Source organism: Tursiops truncatus, chromosome 3 (assembly GCF_011762595.2).
Source record: "Tursiops truncatus isolate mTurTru1 chromosome 3, mTurTru1.mat.Y, whole genome shotgun sequence".
NCBI lineage: Eukaryota > Metazoa > Chordata > Mammalia > Artiodactyla > Delphinidae > Tursiops > Tursiops truncatus.
Window position 1 is genome coordinate 104923276 of NC_047036.1, and position 21808 is coordinate 104945083.

The following is a 21808-nucleotide window of genomic DNA, read 5'->3' on the forward strand; positions in this document are numbered from 1 at the left end:
CTGCTAGAAATTAGTGAAAACACTTTTCACGTTTGCTTGTGGAGTCAGCTCCCCCATCACATCCAATGGCGTGTGTTTGGCCAGGGTCCCTTAGTTGATTATCACTTTTGCTCTCCAAGGCATTCAGATCTTAACACTTAACATGGCCTGTGAAATTTTGTGGGAATACTGCATCAGGCCTAGTTCTAACAAACCAATTTAGTTCAGCTAAATTAGTACTATGGAGCCTGGTAGATTACATTTTTTTCACCCAAGCAGCATTAATTTAGGGTGGTTTCTTCTTCATTCCCATAGCACATGTGGAAAGTTGTTCTGTTTTGCTCATGGGAATGTAGGACTGCCTAGATGGCAGTTCCACACACACAGGACATTCATTCACTTTGCTCTCCACTAGAAATGGAATGGAGAAATAATGCTGCAGGCCTTTACAAGCTGCTGGATAGGGAGGGAAAAGAATTGGCGAGGAAGTCTTAGAAACTGCAACAACCTGAACTTCAGGACACGGCTAGGGGTCTGAAGAAAATCTGAATAGCTTCACGTGATATTTCATTCCAAGAACGTTTATATTTTAACGCAGGCCTCTCGCTTTACCCCAAAGGAGTTATATCAGAGATGTAGGCAATGGCATACTCGACGCTCGTCTGAACCTGTTCCTGCAGGTGTTGTCTGCTGGAATAGAAGGAAGTAGTCATCTGAAATGTATGTTAGAAATGCAGAATGCCAAGTAAGAAGGGATCTCCAAGAACATCTCTGAACCCCTGGTTTTATGATGTGATTGTCAAAACCCCGGGAAGTGAGGTTACCTGCTGAAGGTCAGCCAGGTGCTCAGTGTCAGATCAGGATGATAACCCTGCCTTATTCTAATCCAGTGATTTTTTCACTGGGACTTACTGCATCTGCCTCAGGCTTGTGGAGGATCCCTAAATTTACCTAGAAATCAAGTTGCAATGTCCCAAAGAATCAAGTACAAACAGTATGAATTGTATGATTAATTCATGGATGTCTCATAATGGCTGAGAGAGACCACTTAGAGAAAGAAAGCTGTGTTTGTGAGGCCAATACTGCTTAGCTTTTCAAATTAGAAGTTTCTGCTCTCTATCTAACCTGAACTCTTCAGGCTGAAATTTTAACCTCATTCCCTCCGTACCTTCTGTAGTTGATAGTTCCTATTAATGAACTTGGGCTATTGATCTACACCAAGTGAGGCCATGATTGAGGCCCATTTTGTTGTTGTCATTGTTGTTAGCATGAGTTAAAGATTTTAGTGGAAATCTTTAAGAGACTGTTAAAGAAAATAGAATAAAGTGTTTTGAAAAGAAGATTCTCCAGATTTTCCTGTAGGCAAGAAATCTGAGCTCTTGAGCATGTGATAGACTGCTTTGAAATGAAGAAATATAGGATTGAACATTGAATATTCTTTGTATTTCATGGGTGCTTTTCAGCCACATTCTTAGGCCCATAGGAGTGCATGCTTTTACTCTAACAAGAAGCTGTTAGTGAAAATATGTTGGAAAACAGACTGTTTAAGTAGCAACAGGTTGTTCATATGATTATTTCAGGCTAACTGTCTCAGCCATATGTTTAGAATTGGGTTTAAAGACTTCTTTGTAGCTTCTATGTAGAGGTTGTATATATTCTTCCATTGCCTAAGAAGTAGGGCAGGCACAAGAAAGAAAATTATTACAAGTTCCAACCAGAGAAATATAGTCTTTCTGATTTTCCAAAATCAGTAGCAAAATGTACTTGGATTGTCTTTTTGCTGATTACCCTTATTATTTGCATGAGGCCTAGATTGAAAACAATTTGTGAAAGGTCTTGATATCCCTGGACCCCGGGGGAGGGGATGGAATTAAATACAGAAAAATATGTGGTGATACGTTTTTAAATTTAGGAATATCAGAGTTTTGGGTGAATAGTAAATGAGATTTTTTTGAACTGTATAGGATGAACCCTTGTCTTTAAAATATATTATTAATATTGGATCTTTTAGGGTTCTAATACAAATAGAAACCTGAAAAAACCTGAAGATTCTTTTAAAGGTCAGTGTGGAGTTGCAAGTGGAGATAATTTAGCCAATCACTGTTTTTTTGGTACACAGCCTATCAGTAATGTAAGAAAGAGAAATACTGATTCCTTCTCTTTCTTCTTCTTTTCAGCTACTCCGTGACTGTGCAAGAGTCATACCCACATCCCTTTGATCAAATTTACTACACTAGCTGCACTGACATTCTGAACTGGTTTAAATGCACGCGACACAGGTAATGGAAGCTCAGATGTATTTCTGTGTTTGGCAAGCTGGGAAGGAGTCTGATATGAGATATCTCGAGATAAGTGAAGTAGGGAAGTCGTGAAACTTGATTCCTTGAAATAAAGTGTAGGTTGGCTTAAATGGACAATCCGTATATTCTTAGCAAATTAGTGAGTTAGCATAATATTGGTCAAAACATATATCCCATGTTTCTTCTTAATTATTTTGGAGTACTTTGCTTTTTATACCTTTATTATATTTAATAGCTTTTTGTATTAAAATATAAAGTCTTGATTTCTAATCAAATTACAGGTCCAATAAAGTAACAATGTGATTTTTTCCCCTTTCTATAGAATCAGTTATCGAACAGCCTATCGACATGGAGAAAAAACTATGTATAGGCGCAAATCCCAGTGTTGTCCTGGATTTTATGAGAGCAGGGAAATGTGTGTCCGTAAGTAAGACTTGCATCCCTTGGAGGTTCATTTATTTTTTGCAGTGTTGGTTTGCATTTAGGGGAGGCTGGAACAGAGGCCTGGGGAGATGGGTCATCTTGGATCATTCCCTTTCATTCACTGCTGCTTTCTTGGCCTGTGTAAGGAGGGAAGCATTAACTGTGTCCCTCTGTCCTATGAAAAATCTCCAAATGAATGTCACTTGAGGAGAAAGCAGATGTTGTAGAAAGATGATTCAAGGCTGGTTGCTGCGATGTTCATTACAGTCCTTCAATAAATGTCTGTTTGGAAATTGGTCAGGGAGTCATTGAACTTAGGTCACAGAAGAGAACAGAGATATAACCTTCCTGCAGCAGCTCAACAGAGTCCCGAGTCAACTTCTGAGAGGCCAGCATGTTCTTTTCTGATACATAGAATGATACGCTTATTAAAAGTAGAGGAGCTTTCGCAATAGGAAATGACTGTAAGTCTGGGTTACAAAGTAGACCTTTTTTCATTGTCATTTCTCTCCTTCCTCCCCTCCCCATCTCACCAATTCATTTTGCGATGTTTTGTTTTGTTTTTTAACATCTTTATTGGAGTATAATTGCCTTACAGTGTTGTGTTAGTTTCTGCTGTATAACAAAGTGACTCAGCTATACATATACATATATCCCCATATCCCTTCCCTCTTGCGCCTCCCTCCCACCCTCCCTATCCCACCCCTCTAGGTGGTCGCAAAGCACCGAGCTGATCTCCCTGTGCTATGCGGCTGCTTCCCATTAGCTAGCTATTTTACATTTGGTAGTGTATATATGTCCATGCCACTCTCTCACTTTGTCCCAGCTTACCCTTCCCCCTCCCTCTGTCTTCAAGTCCATTCTCTACATCTTTGAGATGACTTAAGAGAAGTTTGATGTTTTATGATGCACTTTAGGAAATCCTAGAATATCATGTGACATGCAGTTTGCAATTGGGGTTTCTTACCATTGTGTGTAGGACACGTAGAAGAGAGCGACAAATATAATTTTATTCAAATATTTTGGCTCAACACAAAGTTAGAGGGACACCTTTGCTTTCTGAGCTGAGATGCTGCTGTTGAGTAGTATAGAGAGAGACAAAGTTCTGCTCTAATTTGGAGGTACTAGGAGTGGTTGGACACATCACTGGGCTTAAAACTCTGCAGAGCTGAGTGATAGCACTGGCTTGGCCATCAATCATCTGGGTGGCCCTGGATAAACCATTTATAACTCTTTGAGGCTAGTTTGCTCTCAAGCAGCAAGGGGGCTTGGACCAGTGTATGTGTCATCTTCCTTCCGATCCCTGGAGTCTATTCTTTATTTATATAGACAGGGCTGATTTCTCAAATTTTTATTCAAAACCAAGGCTATACATAATAAATGTTCGTTGAAGAGAAATTATAAAATGTAACTAAGTGAAAAGAAGAAAATACAAATATGTTGTGAATGTCTTTCCTGGTCAGTAAATGAACTTCTATAACATTTAACAAAAGTCAGTATGTTATTGCATTATAGATGTTTATTTGACTGATCTCAACTCTTGAATATTTACATGATTTCCAAGTTTTAACTATTATGGACTGCTTTAGAAGACATCATTGTGGTTAAATCTTTGTTCATATCCATAATTAATAGGTAAGGATAACTTCCTAATAGTAGAATTGCTGGGTCAGAGGCATACACATATTTCTAAGATGTTTGGTGTTTTTCCAATATATACCACCACCAGCAGTATAGAATGTCTTTTTGCTTATACCCTGTGGCAATTTTCCCTTTGCTATTTTTTTCTTTATTTGCATGTGTTTGATTAATAATGATGCTGAATAAGAAAACTTACATGTTTATAATCAAACATCTTAGAGAATAATCATGAAGTGATCTCTGTGGCCCAGGCTGATGGGAAATTTTCAAAGGAAAGCCCTGAATACACACCGAGTGAAGAGTGGGGAGGCTTTGCTGGTTGGGCTTGCCACTTTACAGAAGCTTCGGGATGATATTATCTTGGTGCACTTAACCAGGGTTCAAACTTACAAATACAATTGTCAGCACACTGAGAAAATAGTTCTGTCTCCCAGGATTCTCTTCTCTTAACCCAGGTCATAGGAACCATCTATAAAGCTGGGATGCTAATTCATTGTTACACAGAACCTGGAGAGGTGCTTACAGTCTTCCAGTCATACCTTTTCTCCTTGAAGGTCTGGCATGTGAGAAACTAGATTTTATTGGCAGCTGATGTGGGGAGTGTGGATCCGAGCAAGGTCAGTTAGAGAGAAAATTTTTAGTGCTTCGTGGTTCCAGCCTCCCATAGCCCAACGCCGCCATCATTTTATTCAGTAGTGCAGCCTGCCTCAGAAAGCAAGGTGATCCCACAGCACCATCATACCTGGTAAAAATTATTGCCATCATATGATGGTAAAGATAACTCTTCCTTGATCTCACACAAGACAGGTTGCAAGGTGTCCTCCTGACCGCTTGGATGGACATCTCTAGAATTTGCCTCTAAAATTCTCCTTTTCTAAGCCTTCTTGGATGACCAACTGTTCCTGGAGACTGAAATATTTTTTCTTTAGATAGGTTAATATATTTAATCAGCTTACTGTCTAGTCTCAAAGGCCTAGAAGCTATTTGATCTCTTTAAGGGTATTTTGCATGTCTCCACTCGGATGTCTTGATTTCACAGCTTAACCCCAGAGGACAATCATGCTTCCCTGATTTCCTTGTTCTTGGGGATGCCACTGGTAAATCTTCTGTTCTCTCAACAGCTGACACTAGTGAGGCACCCTTGTGGATAGAGAAGGAAGAGAGAACACATGATTCTTTGTTCTGCTTTCATAATCTTTTTTTCAACTAGGTTTTGCTGCCAGGCACCTAGCACTGTCACCATTTTAACTGTTTCCAGCAAGTTAACAAAAGGAATTGAAACACAGGAATTGATAATAATTTTAGTTTAATTTTGGTAATCAGTTTACCTAGAAGGCAAAAAAAGGATGGTTTCACATAACCACCTGTATTAGGAAAATAGTTTCTTTTAGGTGTCTGGGGTATCTCCCCTGGAGAGAAAGTCCCATCCTCCCATCCCTCTCCACCCCTGCTGCATCCTGCCCAAGATTATGCATCTCTGCTAAACTCTCAGGCTGTGCAGAAGCTGCTGGTCCACAGAGCACACTTTGGATAACAAGGGTCTGTGTTCAGAAGACAGACATGTACCATCAGGCAGGAAGAGCCAAAATGGAGAGTTCAGGGAATAGCGTGGTTAGAAGCCTTTCCTAAGAATCTGGTCGGAGAAAAAGAATGAATTGGAAAATCTTCCAAGGAGAAAATACTAGACATGAAGATGTCTATGATTCCTTCCTGAGGTTTTAACCTGTTCATAAAATTAATTAAGCTTGTAAGTGTATTCATTTTTCAGAGTTACTATTATTGCCTAATTGTGTGTTTCATTGCTTTTTTAAAAACTGGAATATCATTTATTTACTTTCTTGACTTTTTAAAATATTTGAAATAATAGAGTTGTCATACACTATCATGTTAGTTTCAGGTTACTACATAGTGATTTGACATTTCTATATATGAAGAAATGATCTCCAGGATAAGCCTAGTAACTATGTGTCCCCATACAAAGTTATTACAACATCATTGACCATATTCCTTATGCTGTATATTACTTACATACCTGTGGTTTATTTATTTTATAACTGGAGAGTTTTACTTCTTAATCGCCTTCACCTATTTCACCCCCACCCCCTCCTCCCAGAAACCACTCATTTGTTCTTTGTATCTATGATTCTGTTTTCATTTTATTTTGTTTTTAGATTCCACATATAATTGACATTATACAGTATTTGTCTTTTCTGTCTGACTTATTTTACTTAGTATAACACCCTCTATTCATTTTGTTGCAAATGGCAAGATTTCATTCTCTTTTATCTGAATAGTATTCCACTATATATGTATATCACATCTTCTTTATCCATTTATCCATTGATGGACACTAGGTTGTTTCCACATGTTGGCCTTTGTAAATAATGCTGCAGTGAGCATGGGGCGGCAGATATCTTTTTGTGTTAATGTTTTGTTTCCTTCAGATAAATATGCAGAAGTGGAATTGCTAGACCACATTGTAGTTCTATTTTGAATTTTCTGAGGAACTTCCATATTTCCATAGTGGCTGTATTAATTTATGTTCCCACCAGCATTGCTTTTCTCCACATCCTTGCCAACACTTGTTATATCTTGTTTTTTTGATGATAGCTATTCTAACAGATGTGAGGTGATGTCTAATTGTGGTTTTGATATGCATTTCCCTGATGATTAGTGATGATGAGCACCTTTTCACATACCTGTTGGCCATCTGTATATCTTCTTTAGAAAAATATATATTCAAATCCTCTGCCCATTTTTTAATCAGATTTTTTGGTTTATTTTTGCTTGTTGATGGTTTTGTTTGTATTTGCTTTGCAATGGCTTTTTAGTTTGGTGGAGTCTCAGTTGTTCATTTTTGCTTTTGTTATCTTTGCTTTTGGTGCCAAATCCAAAAAATCATCACCACAACCCCATGTCAAGGAGCTTACCACCTATGTTTTCTTCTAAGAGTTTTATCATTTCAGGTCTTGCGCTCAAGTCTTTAATCCATTTTGAGTTGATTTTTGTGTATGGTGTAAGATATGGTCCAGTTTCATTTTTTGCATGGGGCTGTCCAGTTTTTCCAACATCATTTATTGAAGAGACTGTTCTTTCCCTCTTGTATGTTCTTGGCTCTTTTGTTGTAAATTAATTGACCACACATATATGCATGGGTTTGTTTCTGGACTCTCTATCTGTTCCATTGATCTATGTGCCTGTTTTTATGCCAGTACCATGCTGTCTTGATTACTATAGCTTTGTAATAAAGTTTGAAATCACAGCGTGTGATACCTCTAGCTTTGTTCTTTTTTCTCAAGGTTGCTTTAGCTCTTTGGGGTCTTTTGTGGTTCCACACAAATTTTAGGATTGATTTTTCTATTTTGGTGAAAAATGCCATTGGAATTTTGATAGGGATTGAATTGAATCTGTAGATGGCTTTGAGTAGTATGGACATTTTAACAATATTAATTCTTCCAAACATGAGCATGGAATGTATCAAATATATTTGAGTCAGGTTTTATGTATTTGTGTCTTCTTCAGTTTCTTTCATCAATGTCTTATAGTTTTTAGTGTGCAGGTCTTTCACCTCTTTGGTTAAATTGTTTCTAGATTTTTTTATTCTTTTTGATGACATTATAAATGGGATTTTTTTCTTAATTTCTTTTAAAGTTAGTGTTAATAATTAATTTTGATTTACTAAAGTTATAAATCTAAAACCTAGTTGTTTCTTGACATAGAAACCAAACTTACGGTTCCCAAAGGGGAAACGGAGGGTGGGAGGATAAATTAGGAGTATGGGATTAACAGTTACAAACTACTATACATAAAATAGATAAGCAACAAAGATTTACTGTATAACACAGGGAACTATATTCAGTATCTTATAACAACCTATAATGGAAGATAATCTGAAAAAATATATATATGTAGCTGAATCACTTTGCTGTACACCTGAAACTAACACAATATTGTAAATCAACTATAGGTCAATAAAAAAAAAATAAACAACAGCAACAACAACAAAACCTAGTTGTTTCTTAAGCTAAAATCACCTTACAGGTGTTTCATTCATCAGCCTAACAAAATTTAACAAACACATAAACATAAAAGGGCCTTTGACTAATGTTTTACATATTTAAACACCATCAAGTTTTTAAAATGGAATTTGTATATTTAATAAATTTGAATCCTATTTTAAATAATCCGGCTTTTAGGGTGACAAACGATCCCATGTGCTTAAATAATTTTTGTAAATCTAATAAGTTCAACTTATTAATAAGGTGGAATCTTAAATTCTCTTAAATGTTCTAATATTGTATTTGTAAAATTTCAACTTTAACATTTCTAATCAGTTATTTCACTACACTTTTAAAAAATGAAATTAGAAGACCAGCCCCTTGTTGCAATAGACCACATTCTTTTATGTATTATAATTATCTTCTCAAAACAAAAGTTATAAACACTATAGATTTTGATTCTCACACACGTTTCTATATTAAATTCAAAATATTCACACAGCTGACGGATACCCCCTAAGCAAATAATTATATCATCTCATTTTTTGGGGGGGGGGGTTATTTTAAAATAGTATTCTGGTGGTCTCTTTTCAGTTTGCTAATATTATTTAGTTAGTTAGCTAATTGTAGTAAAAACTACATAACATTAAATTTGCCGTCTTAATCATTTTTAAGTGTACAGTTCAGTGGTGTTAAGTGTATTCACATTGTTTTACAACAGACCTCTAGAACTTTTTCATTTTTCAAAACTGAAACTCTATACCCATTAAAACCTAATTTCCCCTCTCCCCTACCTTCAGCTCTTAGAGACCACATTTTTACTTCTACTTTATATTTCTAGGATTTTGACTACTTTAGATACTTTATATGAGTGGAATCATGGATTTATTTCACTTAGTGTAATGTCCTCAAGATTTTTCCATGTTGTAGCCTGTGATAGGATTTCCTTTTTGTTTTAAGGCTACATAATATTCTTTTGTATTGTTTTCTGAAGTTTCTTAAATACCAGAGAACATGTTCTTTGATTAACTGCCTTGACCAAACATACTGAGCCCTTTATCTACTCTAGATGTTGTATCCTGTATTCCTTAGATTTAAGACATATGATTTAATAGTCCTAGTTTTCAAGTTAGATTACAACCCTCTACCCAGTTGGCTATACCAATTGATTGAATTTTGTGTATCTTTAGTCATTAAGATATATAAATGTATTTTTTGGCCTAACTTTAACTACCATGATAATTGCTACAATTATCTTTTCTTTTCATATAATTCTTATCTTTTATGACCACACATCTCTTGTAAATATTGGTATCTGGTTACATTTTGCAAATCTCATAGCTGTGTTTGAATGTGAAATCGCAACCTCTAAAGTCATCGTGTTCATCCTCTTCCACCTTGCCTTGGTGCTGATCCCATGTATTGTCTGAAGTCACAAGGGTGTCAGTTGTCTGGCTTTTCCTCCAGAGTATTAATTTCCTCCACAAGATCACCAATCTCCAGACACTTCTCGTCTTCCATCTTCTCAGCCCCCATACCCCAAGATTTCATATAGTTCTCTAATTTAGAATTTTGACCTTGTTCCCAAAATGAAAAGATGCATAACACAAATTGGCTTAAACATAGTGCTTTCCAGGATTATCTGTTAACATCTATTTCCTCCTCACTGTTTTGCCTGCCTCACTTATGTTTTCTTCCTTTCTTCTTTCTTTCCTTTCTGCATTCCCTCCTACCTACCTGCTTATTCTAATGTTCGACACTTAAAGATGCTCACTGCAGCCACTAAACTATCTTGTATCTCTTTGCACATGCAAAAGATTAATAAGACAAATTTAGTGGGGTTTCTGGGACAAAGAGTATGCATGTTGTAACAGTAAGATTAGGTTTGGCTATGAGTAAAACTTTGTTTCTTTCTCACATGAGTCCAGAGGTTGGTAAACCAATAAGGAACCCAGGCAATTTCCACCTTTCTGCTCCACCACGTCTAGGGTGGAGCCTTCATCTTCATGTGCCATTATTGATCACCCCACATCAATCTAGGTCCCAAGCAATGGATGGAAGAGGCAGGAGAAAGAGGCAAATGACAATGCCAGCTGTTTCCTAAGGAGAGTTTCTAGAAGTGATCACATTCCATTTCTGCTTTGACTAGACCTTAGTCATATGACCTCACCAAGCTATAAGGGCATCTTTATTCTGGGTGGTCAGGGGCGCAGTAAAAATATATTTCTGTAGGAAGGGAATAATGGATATTGGGAGAAAGGAGAAATCTGAGTCACATTTTAAGACTTTTTGATACAAACTTCCAAATTGCTGTCTAGACAGGTTCTAATAACTTGCATGCCCACAAGGAGTATATGAGGGTGCCCACTTCCCCATATCCTCACCAACATTAGGCATTATTATTTCTTTCAACCTGTTGGGTGACAAAAATGGTACCTTGCTTTACTTTGCATTTCCTTAATTATTATGCTGTTCTCTTAAGAAATATATGTTTGTTAGTCACTTGTATTTTGGCTTCAAGGGGGATAAAGTGAGAGTGCTTTGTGTCTCAAGAGCCATAGAAATGCTGGGTAGAAACAACAGGTGTCAGTGGAGAGAGAAATGTGCTGATTTCCAGGCTGGTAAAAGAGATAGTTTGAGACTGAGACTTGAATAACAAATGCCACGGGCCAAGCCAGCAAAAGACCCAGGCCCTTCAGGGCCCCTTACCCTTACCACCATCTCTGGGATCCATTCTCTCCTAACCCCAAAGTCCACAGGTCCCTCTCTCCCAAGGCCTCAACTGTTTGTAGCTCTGGGAATGGCTTGGAGCCAGGGCAGCCCCTTGTCTTCTCCCACAGCCCCCACCATGAGCCCTGAGGAGAGAAGCATGATCCCTGCTACCATGGCAGCGAGGGGAGCTCTAGGGAGCCCTAGACAGTGATATGCAAACTCCCAGGTCTGCGGAAAGGAGCTGAGACCCAGACTTGTGATCTCCACAGTCCTGTACTTGAGGAGTATATAAGGATTTGAGGCTGCCCTAGGCATCCAAACCATTATTTACAACACTAGAACTTTAGGAAGATGTGTTTGGCCATACACACAACTGATTTCCAAACACATCTTTGGAAGCTGACCTCTTAGCAAGTGGGAGTTGCCTGTAAATTTGGTTTCATGGGACTAGGAAAAGCTCACAGGACAACAGCAGAGTGGGAAGTTGGCAGCTATCCCTCTGTGGGAAGGATTGGCTAATCCTGAGATGAGGCTAGCAATACATTTTCCCTCCCATTTCCTTTACTGATGGCAGAGAAAGCAGATCACTGGAAGCAAGGCTGCTTGCCGCAGAATCGTGAATGGACAAAGGGCATGGCCTGGGGTCCCTTCTCTGGTGCAGCTCCCATCCTTTGGCCCAGATGCCCAGTCTTCTGCTGCTGGAGGCTGCTGCAGAGGAAAGGACTGTTGTGATGAATGTTTCCTTTGTGGTGGACTTGACTCTGTTACCCTGTTTTTGTTAGATTGTGGAGGTCAAATGCTAACTTCAAATTAAAGCTATAATGGGGGCATCCTGGGCAGTGTGGCTTACAGGGAAGACGCAGGAAGAGGTTTGGGGCCTGGGTCGCCACCCTGTTGCCTTGTAGGCCAGCCCTGATGGTAGAGGATCAGTTCCCATGGATGTGCCCTGGCTGTCTTTGGCAATCATTAAGAGAACTTTGGAACTGTAAATAAGAAGGCTTCACTCCCGCACACTGAACTGTATATGATTTCCTGTGTTTAGTAGAGAGGAGTGTGACAATTGATTACCATAGCACTGAATGAATATTCACAGCTGATTTTTAACTTGGCCACTTTTGTGAAAAAACTGAACTGGCTAGAACTCTGGTCAGTGTTTATATAAAAAATATTTCCTGCTGATGAACTTTACTCTTGTTTGAATGCCATGTTTCAATAAGCAATGGGTTTTAAACCCAAGTTTTGGGTTAAGGGCTTAAAGACATCTGCAGCTCACTTGCCCAGGACTATTTTCCTTCCAGAAGACTGAAATGCCACACAGGGGGCACGTTAGGGACGCAGTTAGGCTATTTGCCACATAACTCATACGTTTCCACCTATTTCTTCCTTTTATATTGGAATATTATGTTGTATTAGACTGGAATTAACAAAGAGCTTCCCTTTGGGGAGAGAGGGTAACATTTCTTAGAAGCGGCTACCTCGAACATTGTGTTTGGAAGGATTTTGAGGCCATGTCTATGCTAAGAGAGAAAACAGAGTGACTCATTAATGATTTCTGTCATGGTCATTGGGTGGCCTGAGTGCCCCACATTTGCAATCCCTGTATTAGACTCTGTCTGGCATCCTGTGACATTTTGGACCTCTTGAGTCATGGAGATATCAATAGAGATTCCTGAATCATGCACCTGGTCATAGGCTCCTGTTATACCTAACTTCTCCATTTAACTGGGAAGTTATATGTACTATTCCTGTTCTTGTCTCCAGGCAGAATGCATTTCCTCTTTGTGAGCTGGAATATTTAGCAAGTTAACTCAGGATAATATTGTAGGCAATTTTATTTAGGGAGTGGAAAAAGATTTTCAATGGCCACATTTTGCCTCAGTGTCAGCCATCGGAGGATCCGATGGAGGGGGGAATCGCAGGCTTGAGGAACTGGCCAAATGGTCAAGGCTTTTGGGAAGAGCTGCCCTGCAGGTACTTGTTTCCCCCACCTGGAGAGGATGGAGGGACACCTTTAATTCTTTATCCAGGCTTCATGTTATTTTGGTCTTTTGCTGCTGAAAAGTCTTGGGCTCAGATTTTTCAGGATGAGAAGAGCTAGAGTGCAGCCTTGTTTTTGGGGGCTGTGAAGATTCAGTCTTTGATAGAGGGCTGTTTTGGGGTGAGCTGGACTTCTCTGGGGGATTCCTGGGAGCATGGTGAGAATTTAGGGGAGGAGGGGCAATCAGAGCCTTCTGCTCTGGATTTGTTTGAGTCTCACACTCACAAGTTTGTTTAGTAATAAAGTTGTGATCTTGTCAAATATTTCCAAACAACCTTAGTGTGTAGATTATTTTAAGCAGACCCTTTTGAGTATAGATAAAAGTGAGACAATCCTGTTAAGCTATCCAGAGAAACCATGAACTGACAGCAAAATCAGATGGTATTCCTAAGTACACCTACCCATGATGCCCTTTCTGCCACTGGCAGTGGATTTTTTCATGTTTCCATAGGGACCCTGTATTCTGTTGCCATGGACCCCGACTTGGTTCAGAGGAATGTACCAGTAAATACTGGGAAAGATTCTTTGTCAACATACTGCACCAGCAGAAATTCCAATTTTCCCACACATCTATTGGAATCTAATGTTTTCTGGTTTTGGTCATTGGTGTCTGCTAGTAGTGAAGACTGGATATCTGATAATCAATGCAGGGAACCTTTTTTGCTTTATTGATTATAAATGCTTGCTCACTACTTAGGGTTTTATAGATAGAAATCATGAATTTAATAATGATAATGAAAACCACTATGAATTCAAGATAGCCTCCATCTAAACAGATGGAAATCTTGTCTGCTGCCTGCTTTTTCCTTAAGGAAGCCTGACTTTAGAGTCCCATGGAGACAGGGCCAAAGGGAAACAATGGAAAGCTTTACCTTATCTCTAGAAAATGAGTTTCTGCAATTTCAGTCTGTGTAGGACAGGTAGAATTTTTACAGTCCTAATAATGTATGCAGTCTCCTTACAAGGATAGATAATAGCTAACGTAGAAGCTCAGAACTGAGAAGCAATTGTTTATTGCACTGTGGTTCAAATATTGTTAGAGAAAACTAAAAGTAACTGAAAAATTACACTTTGATCTAAGTGACCAACCACAAAACATTAACAAGACCAGGTGATGACAGAACTTGCATCTTTTAGTCTGGGATAGCACTTTTACAGGTAATCCAGTGGTAAACCTAGTACATCCCTCCAACCACACACACAGATGCTAAGAGGAAAGGGAGACTGATGCACAGATACAGGCAATGCTCCATGGGCACTGTTCTTTTCTTAAGCTACAGTAATATCCCAAGTTCCAGATGTCGTTTTTTTCTTGCTGAATAATTCTTAAAAAGATTTAAAGGAAATCATCTAGAGCTCCAAGAGAACTATCATATAGAAAAGCAGTCTTCTTAGCTAGGTCACAGAAGGCAGCATGATCTGAAGGTGGACCTCCCTGGCCAGCTGGGCTCACTGGAGGGGCAAAAGCTGTATGACAAGTCTAAAGATATGTCACCCAAACTGAGGTTTAAGCTTTAAAAACAACTGAGTTAATTTATTGAACTCAGCATGTAATTGAGGGACAGAAAAAGAAATGTGCTACCTCAAATGAAATCCATCTGTTGATCCAGGGAGGAGAATAGGTTTCCAGAAACTTGGACCCTGGGTATTATCTGTAGCTGCGTGCCCCAAGTGTGAACTACTGAGTACTCTTCTTGAAGAATTCACTGTTGCATTATCCAGTAAAATTGGGAAATGCCTTGTGCTGGATCCCCTTTATCAAAAATTCATATTTGACATGTAAATTTTTATTGAAGACTTTGGGAATAATTGGAGTAAATGCATGTCTCAAACTTATTTGGCCATAAAATTCCCTACCTCTCCACCCCTCTTTTCTATTTCTTCTAAGAACATGATGGAACAAATAGTCTCCAGAGTCTACTTATTTGGGAAACAATGCTGTAAGGCATTTGGTTTGCTTTTATATAACCTTAGGCTGATAATTATAAATATTTAACTTTATCAGAGACTCTTTGGATCTTTATTTTCTTGTTTCTTTTCCAGCTTTATGGAGATATTATTGACATATAACATTGCATAAGTTTAAGGTATACAATGTGATGATTTGATATACTTACATGTTGCAAAATGATTACCATGACAGGGTTAGTTAACACCTCCTCCATCTTACATAATTACCACTTCTTCTTCTGTGGTGATAATATTTAAAATTTACTCTCTTAACAGCTTTCAAGTATTGATATATAATACAATATTGGTATCTGTAGTCACCCTGCTGTACATTAGATCCCAAGAACTTATTCATCGTACAACTAGAAGTTTGTGCCCTTGGATAAACATCTCCCCATTTCCCTCACCCCTGCCCCTTGACGCCCAGCCCTGGCAACCACCGGTCTACTCTCTGTTTCTATTAGTTCAGCTGTTCCAGATTCCACATATAAGTGATATCATACAGTATTTGTCTTTCTCTGTCTGACTTATTTCACTTAGAATAATGCCTTCACGGCCATCCATGTTGTCACAAGTGGCAGGATTTCCTTCTTTTTTATGGATGAATAATAGTTCATTGAATATGTGTGTGTGTGTGTGTATGTATGTGTGTGTGTGTGTGTATATATATATATATATATATATATATATATATATATATATATAATTGCACATTTTCTTTATCTACTCATCAGCCAAAGGACATCTGGATTATTTTCATATCTTGGCTATTATGAATGCTGCTGCAATAAACAGGGAAGTGCAGATATCCCTTTGAGACACTGATTTTATTTCCTTTGGATATGTACCCAGAAATAGGATTGTGGAATCATATGGTAGTTCAATTTTTGATCTTTTGAGTAGCCTCCATACTGTTTTCCATAGTGGCTATATCAATTTTCATTCCCACTAACAGTGCGCAAGGGTTCCCTTTTCTCTATATCCTCACCAACAATTGTTATCTCTTGTTTTTGATGATTGCCATTCTAACAGGTGTGAGTTGAGGTGATATCTCATTGTGGTTTTGATTTGCATTTTTCTGATGATTGGTGATGACAAGCACCTTTTCATGTACCTGTTCGTGTGTGATCCTTTTATATATTGTTGAATTAAGTTTGCTAGTATTTTGTTGAGGATTTTTGTATCTCTATTCATCAGAGATATTGGCCTGTAATTTTTTTTTTTTTTTTGTAGTGTCTTTGTCTGGTTTTGGCATCAGGGTAATTATGGCCTCATAGAATGAGTTTGGGAGTTTTAGCATAGTTTGAGAAGGATGGGTATTAACTCTTCTTTATATTTTTGGTAATGTTTTCATGTGAAACTGTCCCGTCCTGGACTTTTGTTTGTTGGAAGTTTTTTGGTTACTGATTCAAATTCACTGCTACTAATTGGTCTGCTCAGATTATCTACTTCTTGATTCAGTCTTGGAAGACTGTATATTTCTAGGAATGTTTCCATTTCTTCTAGGTTGTCCAATTAGTTGACATATAACTGTTTGTAGTATTCTCTTATGATTGTTTGCATTTCTGCGGTATCAGTTGTAATTTCTCCTTTCTCATTTTTTATTTTATTTATTTGGGTCCTCTCTCTCTCTTTCTTTTAATGAGGCTGACTAAAGGCTTATCAAATTTTTTAATCTTTTCAAAAAACCAGCTCTTGGCTTCATTGACTTTTTTCTATTATTTTGGGGACTATTTTATTTATTTCTGCTCTGATCTTTATTATTTCCTTTCTTCTGCTAACTTTGGGCTTTGTTTATTCTTCTTTTTCTAATTTCTTAGTTAGGTTATTTATTGGAGATTGTTCTTATTTCTTGAGGTAGACCTGCATTGCTATAAACTTCCCTCTTAGAACTGCTGTTGCTGTGTCCCATAGATTTTGGAAAGTTGTGTTTTTATTTTCATTAGTCTCAAGGTATTTTCTGATTTTGTCTTTGATTTCTTCATTGATCCATTGGTTTTTTTTTAGTAGCGTGTTGTATGATGTCCATGTATTTGTGTTTTTTCCCATTTTTCTTCTTGTAATTGATTTCTAGTTTCATTTATGTTGTGGTTGGAAAAGGTGCTTGATATAATTTCTGTTCTAAATTTGTTGAGACTTCTTTTGTGACTTAGCATGTGATCTATCCTGGAGAATGTTCCATGTGCCCTTGAGAGAATGTGTATTCTGCTCTTTTTGGGTGGAATGTCCTGTAGCTATCTATTAAGTCCAACTAGCCTAGTATGTCATTAAGGCCACTATCTTCTTATTGATTTTCTGTCTGGATGTTCTTTCCATTGATGTGAGTGGGGTGTTAAAGTGCCCTAGTCCCCCCAAGTTGATTTGTACATATAAGTGATATTATATAATATTTGTCTCTGTCTGACTTACTTCACTTAGTATGATCATCTCTAGTTCCATCTATGTTGCCGCAAATGGCATTATTTTATTCTTTTTTATGGCTGAGTAATATTCTATTGTATATGTATTCCACATCTTCTTTATCCATTCATCTGTCAATGGACATTTAGGTTGCTTCCATGTCTTGGCTATTATAAATAGTGCTGCTGTGAACATTGGGTTGCATGTATCTTTTTGATTTAGAGTTTTCATCTTTTCTAGATATATGTCCAGGAGTGAGATTAGTAGATCATATGGTAACTCCATTTTTAGTTTTTTAAGGAACCTCCATACTGTTTTCCATAGTGGCTGCACTGTTTCCCACTAACAGTGTAGGAAGGTTCCCTTTTCTCCACACCCTCTCCAGCATTTATTATTTGTAGACTTTTTGATGATGGCAATTCTGACCAGTGTGAGATGATACCTCATTGTAGTTTTGGTTTGCATTTCTCTAATAATTTACATGTTGAGCATCTTTTCATTGCACACATCTTTTGTATCCATTCATCTATTGGTGGGCATTTGGCTTGTTTTCATATCTTAGCTAACGTGAATAATGCTGCAATAAACAAGGGAGTGTGTATATCTTGTTGACATTCTGTTCGTATCAGAATATTCTAAATTTGACTATATACTTACCTTTACCAGCATGTTGGGTATTTTCATATTTTTATGTTAATTAGCATCCTTTTATTTCAGCTTGAAGAACTTCTTTTAGCATTTCTTAAAGGCAGTTATGGTGGTGATGAAGTCCCTCAGCTTTTGTTTGTCTGGAAGAGTTTTTATTTCTCCTGCATTTTGAAGGGCAACTTCACTGGATAGAGTGTTCTTGCTTGGCAGTTGCTGTCTTTCGAAACTTTAAATACATCATTCAATTATCTCCAGGCCTCTAAGGTTTCTGCTGAGAAATCTGCCCATAGTTTTATGAGGGCTCCCTTGTAAGTCACAAGCTTCTTTTCTCCTGCTGCTTTTGAGATTCTCTCTTTGTCTTCAATTTTTGACAACCTTATTATAGTGTGTCTTAGAGAAGATCTCATTAAGTTAAATTTGTTTGGTGACTTATGAGGGTCATGTACTTAAATATCCAAATCTCTCTCACATTTGGGAAGTTCTCAGCCATTATTTATTTAAATAAGCTTTCTGCCTCCTTTTCCCTCTCTTTTCTTTCACGACTTGCTGTTGACTTCCTTTATGGTACCCCATAGTTTATATATGCTTTCTTCACTCTTTTTTATTCTTTTTTTCTTTGTTCTCCTCTGATAGGATAATATTAAAATATCTGTCTTCCTCTTCACAGATTCTTTTTTCTGTTTGATAAATTCTTCTGTTGATGCTCTTTATTGCATTTTTCATTTCATTCATTATATTCGTCAGATCCAGAATTTGTTTGGTTCTTTTTTATGATTTCTATCTCTTTGTTAAAATTCTTTTATTGTCTGTGTATTATATTCCTGATCTTATTGAATTGTCCTTCTGCATTTTCTTGTAGCTTATTGAAATTCCTTTTAAAAAAAGCTATTTTGAATGCTTTATTGGGTAAATCGCAGATCTCCATGTCTTTGATGTTGGTTACTGGAGGATTATTGTGCTCCTTTGGTGGTGTCATGTTTCCTTGATATTTAATGTTCCTTGAATTCTTTCGTTTCTGTTTCCGCATTTTCAGTAGCAGTCACCTCCTCGGTCTTTACTGACTGACTTTGGCAGATAAACTATCTTCTGTCAGCTCTGCTAGGGATTCTGAGGCTTTTTCAGACCTTCTATTGATATGCCTGCTCCATGCTTCTTGCTCCCTCTTGTATGAGAATTCTCAAACTTGTATGCCTTCTCTACATCCTGCAGTGCACCAGGCCAGGTACTAACAGCTTGCCTTTTACCTTCCCAAGGGCAGAGCTAAAACTCAAGTTGGTGGTCTCTCCCTGGTCTGCAGATTGGGACCAGCTTTCTTCATGTGTTCAGTAGCAATTTGCCAAAGCTCATTCTCACCACTGTTGGGAGCATGCACAGAAAGCTGGACAAAAGGTAGGGGGTGGTGTTGAGTGAGGTACACTGAGCACTGGGGAATGCCCACGGCCAGTTGGGGGTATCCACAGGCTAGACATCCCCTCTGGCTCATGGGTGGGCTCATGGGTGTGACACAGGTAGTAGGATCCACATTCCTTTAATGCCCTCTGAGATTTCTATCTGTTTCTCTCCCAGACTCTTCCCTCCCCCCCAGTCATGCAGCTCATGACTCCATACTGTGCATGTGGAGAGGGAGAAACAGGCCTCTTTGGCAAAGTCCTACACAGCTGGGGAAGCTGTTCACTCACTCACATGCACTAGCTTTCCCCCATATGAGAAATCACAGGCTGAGAAGGACTCTCTCGGCACGAGCTATGCTGCCTTGGTAGGAGGGGTAATGTGTATAAAGTCTAACTGTTCCTCTTACCTTCTCCAGTGTGTACAAACTTGTATTTTTTTTGCTCCAGTGACATGCTGGAGCTTCTCTGCTGGAAACCTGTACTTCTACAAAGGCTCTCTCATCCATGGGTGATTGTCTAAGACATTGTTCTCCAGGGGCTTCTGGGCCATGGCCAAGATAGACTGGAGACAGTTCATGGGCCACTCAGTGTCCACAGCTGGGACTGAGATCTGTATGCCTATTACCTGATGCACAGGTGGGTGAGGCTGCTTCTGGGTCCCTTAGTGTATAGTGCCGGATTCCATAGCTCCCACAAAGGCACTTTTATCTATGGGTGAGTGCTGAATTATTGTTCTCGAGGAGGGATACCGTGATAGATATGTCAGGCGTGTTGGCTGTGTCACTCCGTAATTTCTTCTAAGGACAGTGATGTCTGTTTTAACAAGTGAAAAAAGGGAAATATTTAGTTCAGTCATGACAGAATATAGCAGGCACTTCCTTCCCTTCACCATTGCATAGATGATGTACCTGTTTACTATCTACATCAATTGGTACAGCATTGGCTGGGCCTCTCCTCCAAGTATTGAGCTATTAGTAACAGCTATTTCGTGGAAAACAGGTGTTTACCAGAAGTGATGTCAATGAGTCAATGCATATGAAGCAGATCTTGATATTAAATTCAAAATAGCTGTATAAGTGATTGGCAGTGGTTACGGGGCTAAATACCAAAATTAAGAGAAAAGGACAGTTATGTGTAAACTGTAATCTGTCAAAGAACTTAAAAGCTTTTTATTCTGAACATTTCAGGACCTTCACTGATTTTTTATAAAGCAGGCCAATAGTCTTTGCTGGAGGTGGCAAACTAGCAGGCTGGATGATTTGCTACATAATCATGTTTTGTTTGGTCTACGTAGTATTTACATGTAAAGAACTTTTAACATAAAACCTAAGACTTTCATCTTCCACAGAAAAATCAGCATATTGGTAACACTGGCTTGACATTCTTATGTGGCAATAGGCAGGAGATACTGAAGGGGAGCCTACCCTTTTATTTATTTATTTTTAATTAAGGTGTAATTGACATATAATATTACATGAGTTTCAGGGGTACTGCATAATGATTCAGTAATGCATAATGATTTGTACATACTGTGAAATGGTCACCACAGTAAGTCTAGTTAACGCTTGTCACCATACATAGTTACAAAATGTTTTTTTCTTGTGATGAGGACTTTTATGATCCATTCTCTTAGCAACTTTCAAATATGCAATACAGGATTATTAACTATAGTCACCATCCTGTACATTACATTCCCATGACTTATTTATTTTATAACTGGAAGTTTGTACCTTTGACACCCTGGAGCTGCCCTTTTTAGATGAGCACATGCTCTCTGAGTTTCCCAGACCTTACCTGACCTACTTACTCTTCTCATTGATCCCCACTTGCTCCTGCAGGCATTTGAGTTTGTGTTCCCTGGTATTTATGAGGCATTCTAGTAGCAAAGTTTCTGCTGCCAGCCTTCTCTTAGATGTTTGATCCTCCCCTTTTTGAAGAAATTCTGCCACTTAATTTATACATTTGGTTTAAGGCTTTCATACTGAAATGCAAATGTCCCTGACGAAGGAAATAACCCCCTTAGCTGTTATAACTAGCTGTTGATTCTTCGGTATGAGGACTCTGTTTACTCTCAAGCTAGTGTAGACAGGGAAGGAGAGCAGAAAGAACATTAGGGCACCAGAGTCCAAAAGGAAATGTCCAGGGACCACCACCTAGGAGGGAGGAGGGGCGGGTATACTGAATGGGAAAAGTGGTAACTATGATTGTCACTGCCCTCTTCACTTTCCCTAGGACTGGCCTTTATTATTAACATGCGATTCAGACGTACTGGATAGCTGGAAGCAAAGTGTCTAGAAACAAGTATCAGCAAGATGAAATAGGGCAGAT

General features: G+C 38.3%; 1 protein-coding gene across 4 annotated transcripts in view; it reads left to right on the plus strand.

Annotated features, from left to right (window-relative positions):
- Positions 1-21808, plus strand: part of MEGF10 (multiple EGF like domains 10) — a 372223-nt gene that overhangs the window by 254826 nt on the left and 95589 nt on the right. For all 4 annotated transcript variants that reach the window (XM_073802466.1, XM_073802464.1, XM_073802465.1 and 1 more), the window contains 2 exons: positions 2157-2258; positions 2602-2702. In XM_073802466.1, the coding sequence (XP_073658567.1) occupies positions 2157-2258; positions 2602-2702 (203 nt within the window). The remainder of the gene's footprint in view (positions 1-2156; positions 2259-2601; positions 2703-21808) is intronic.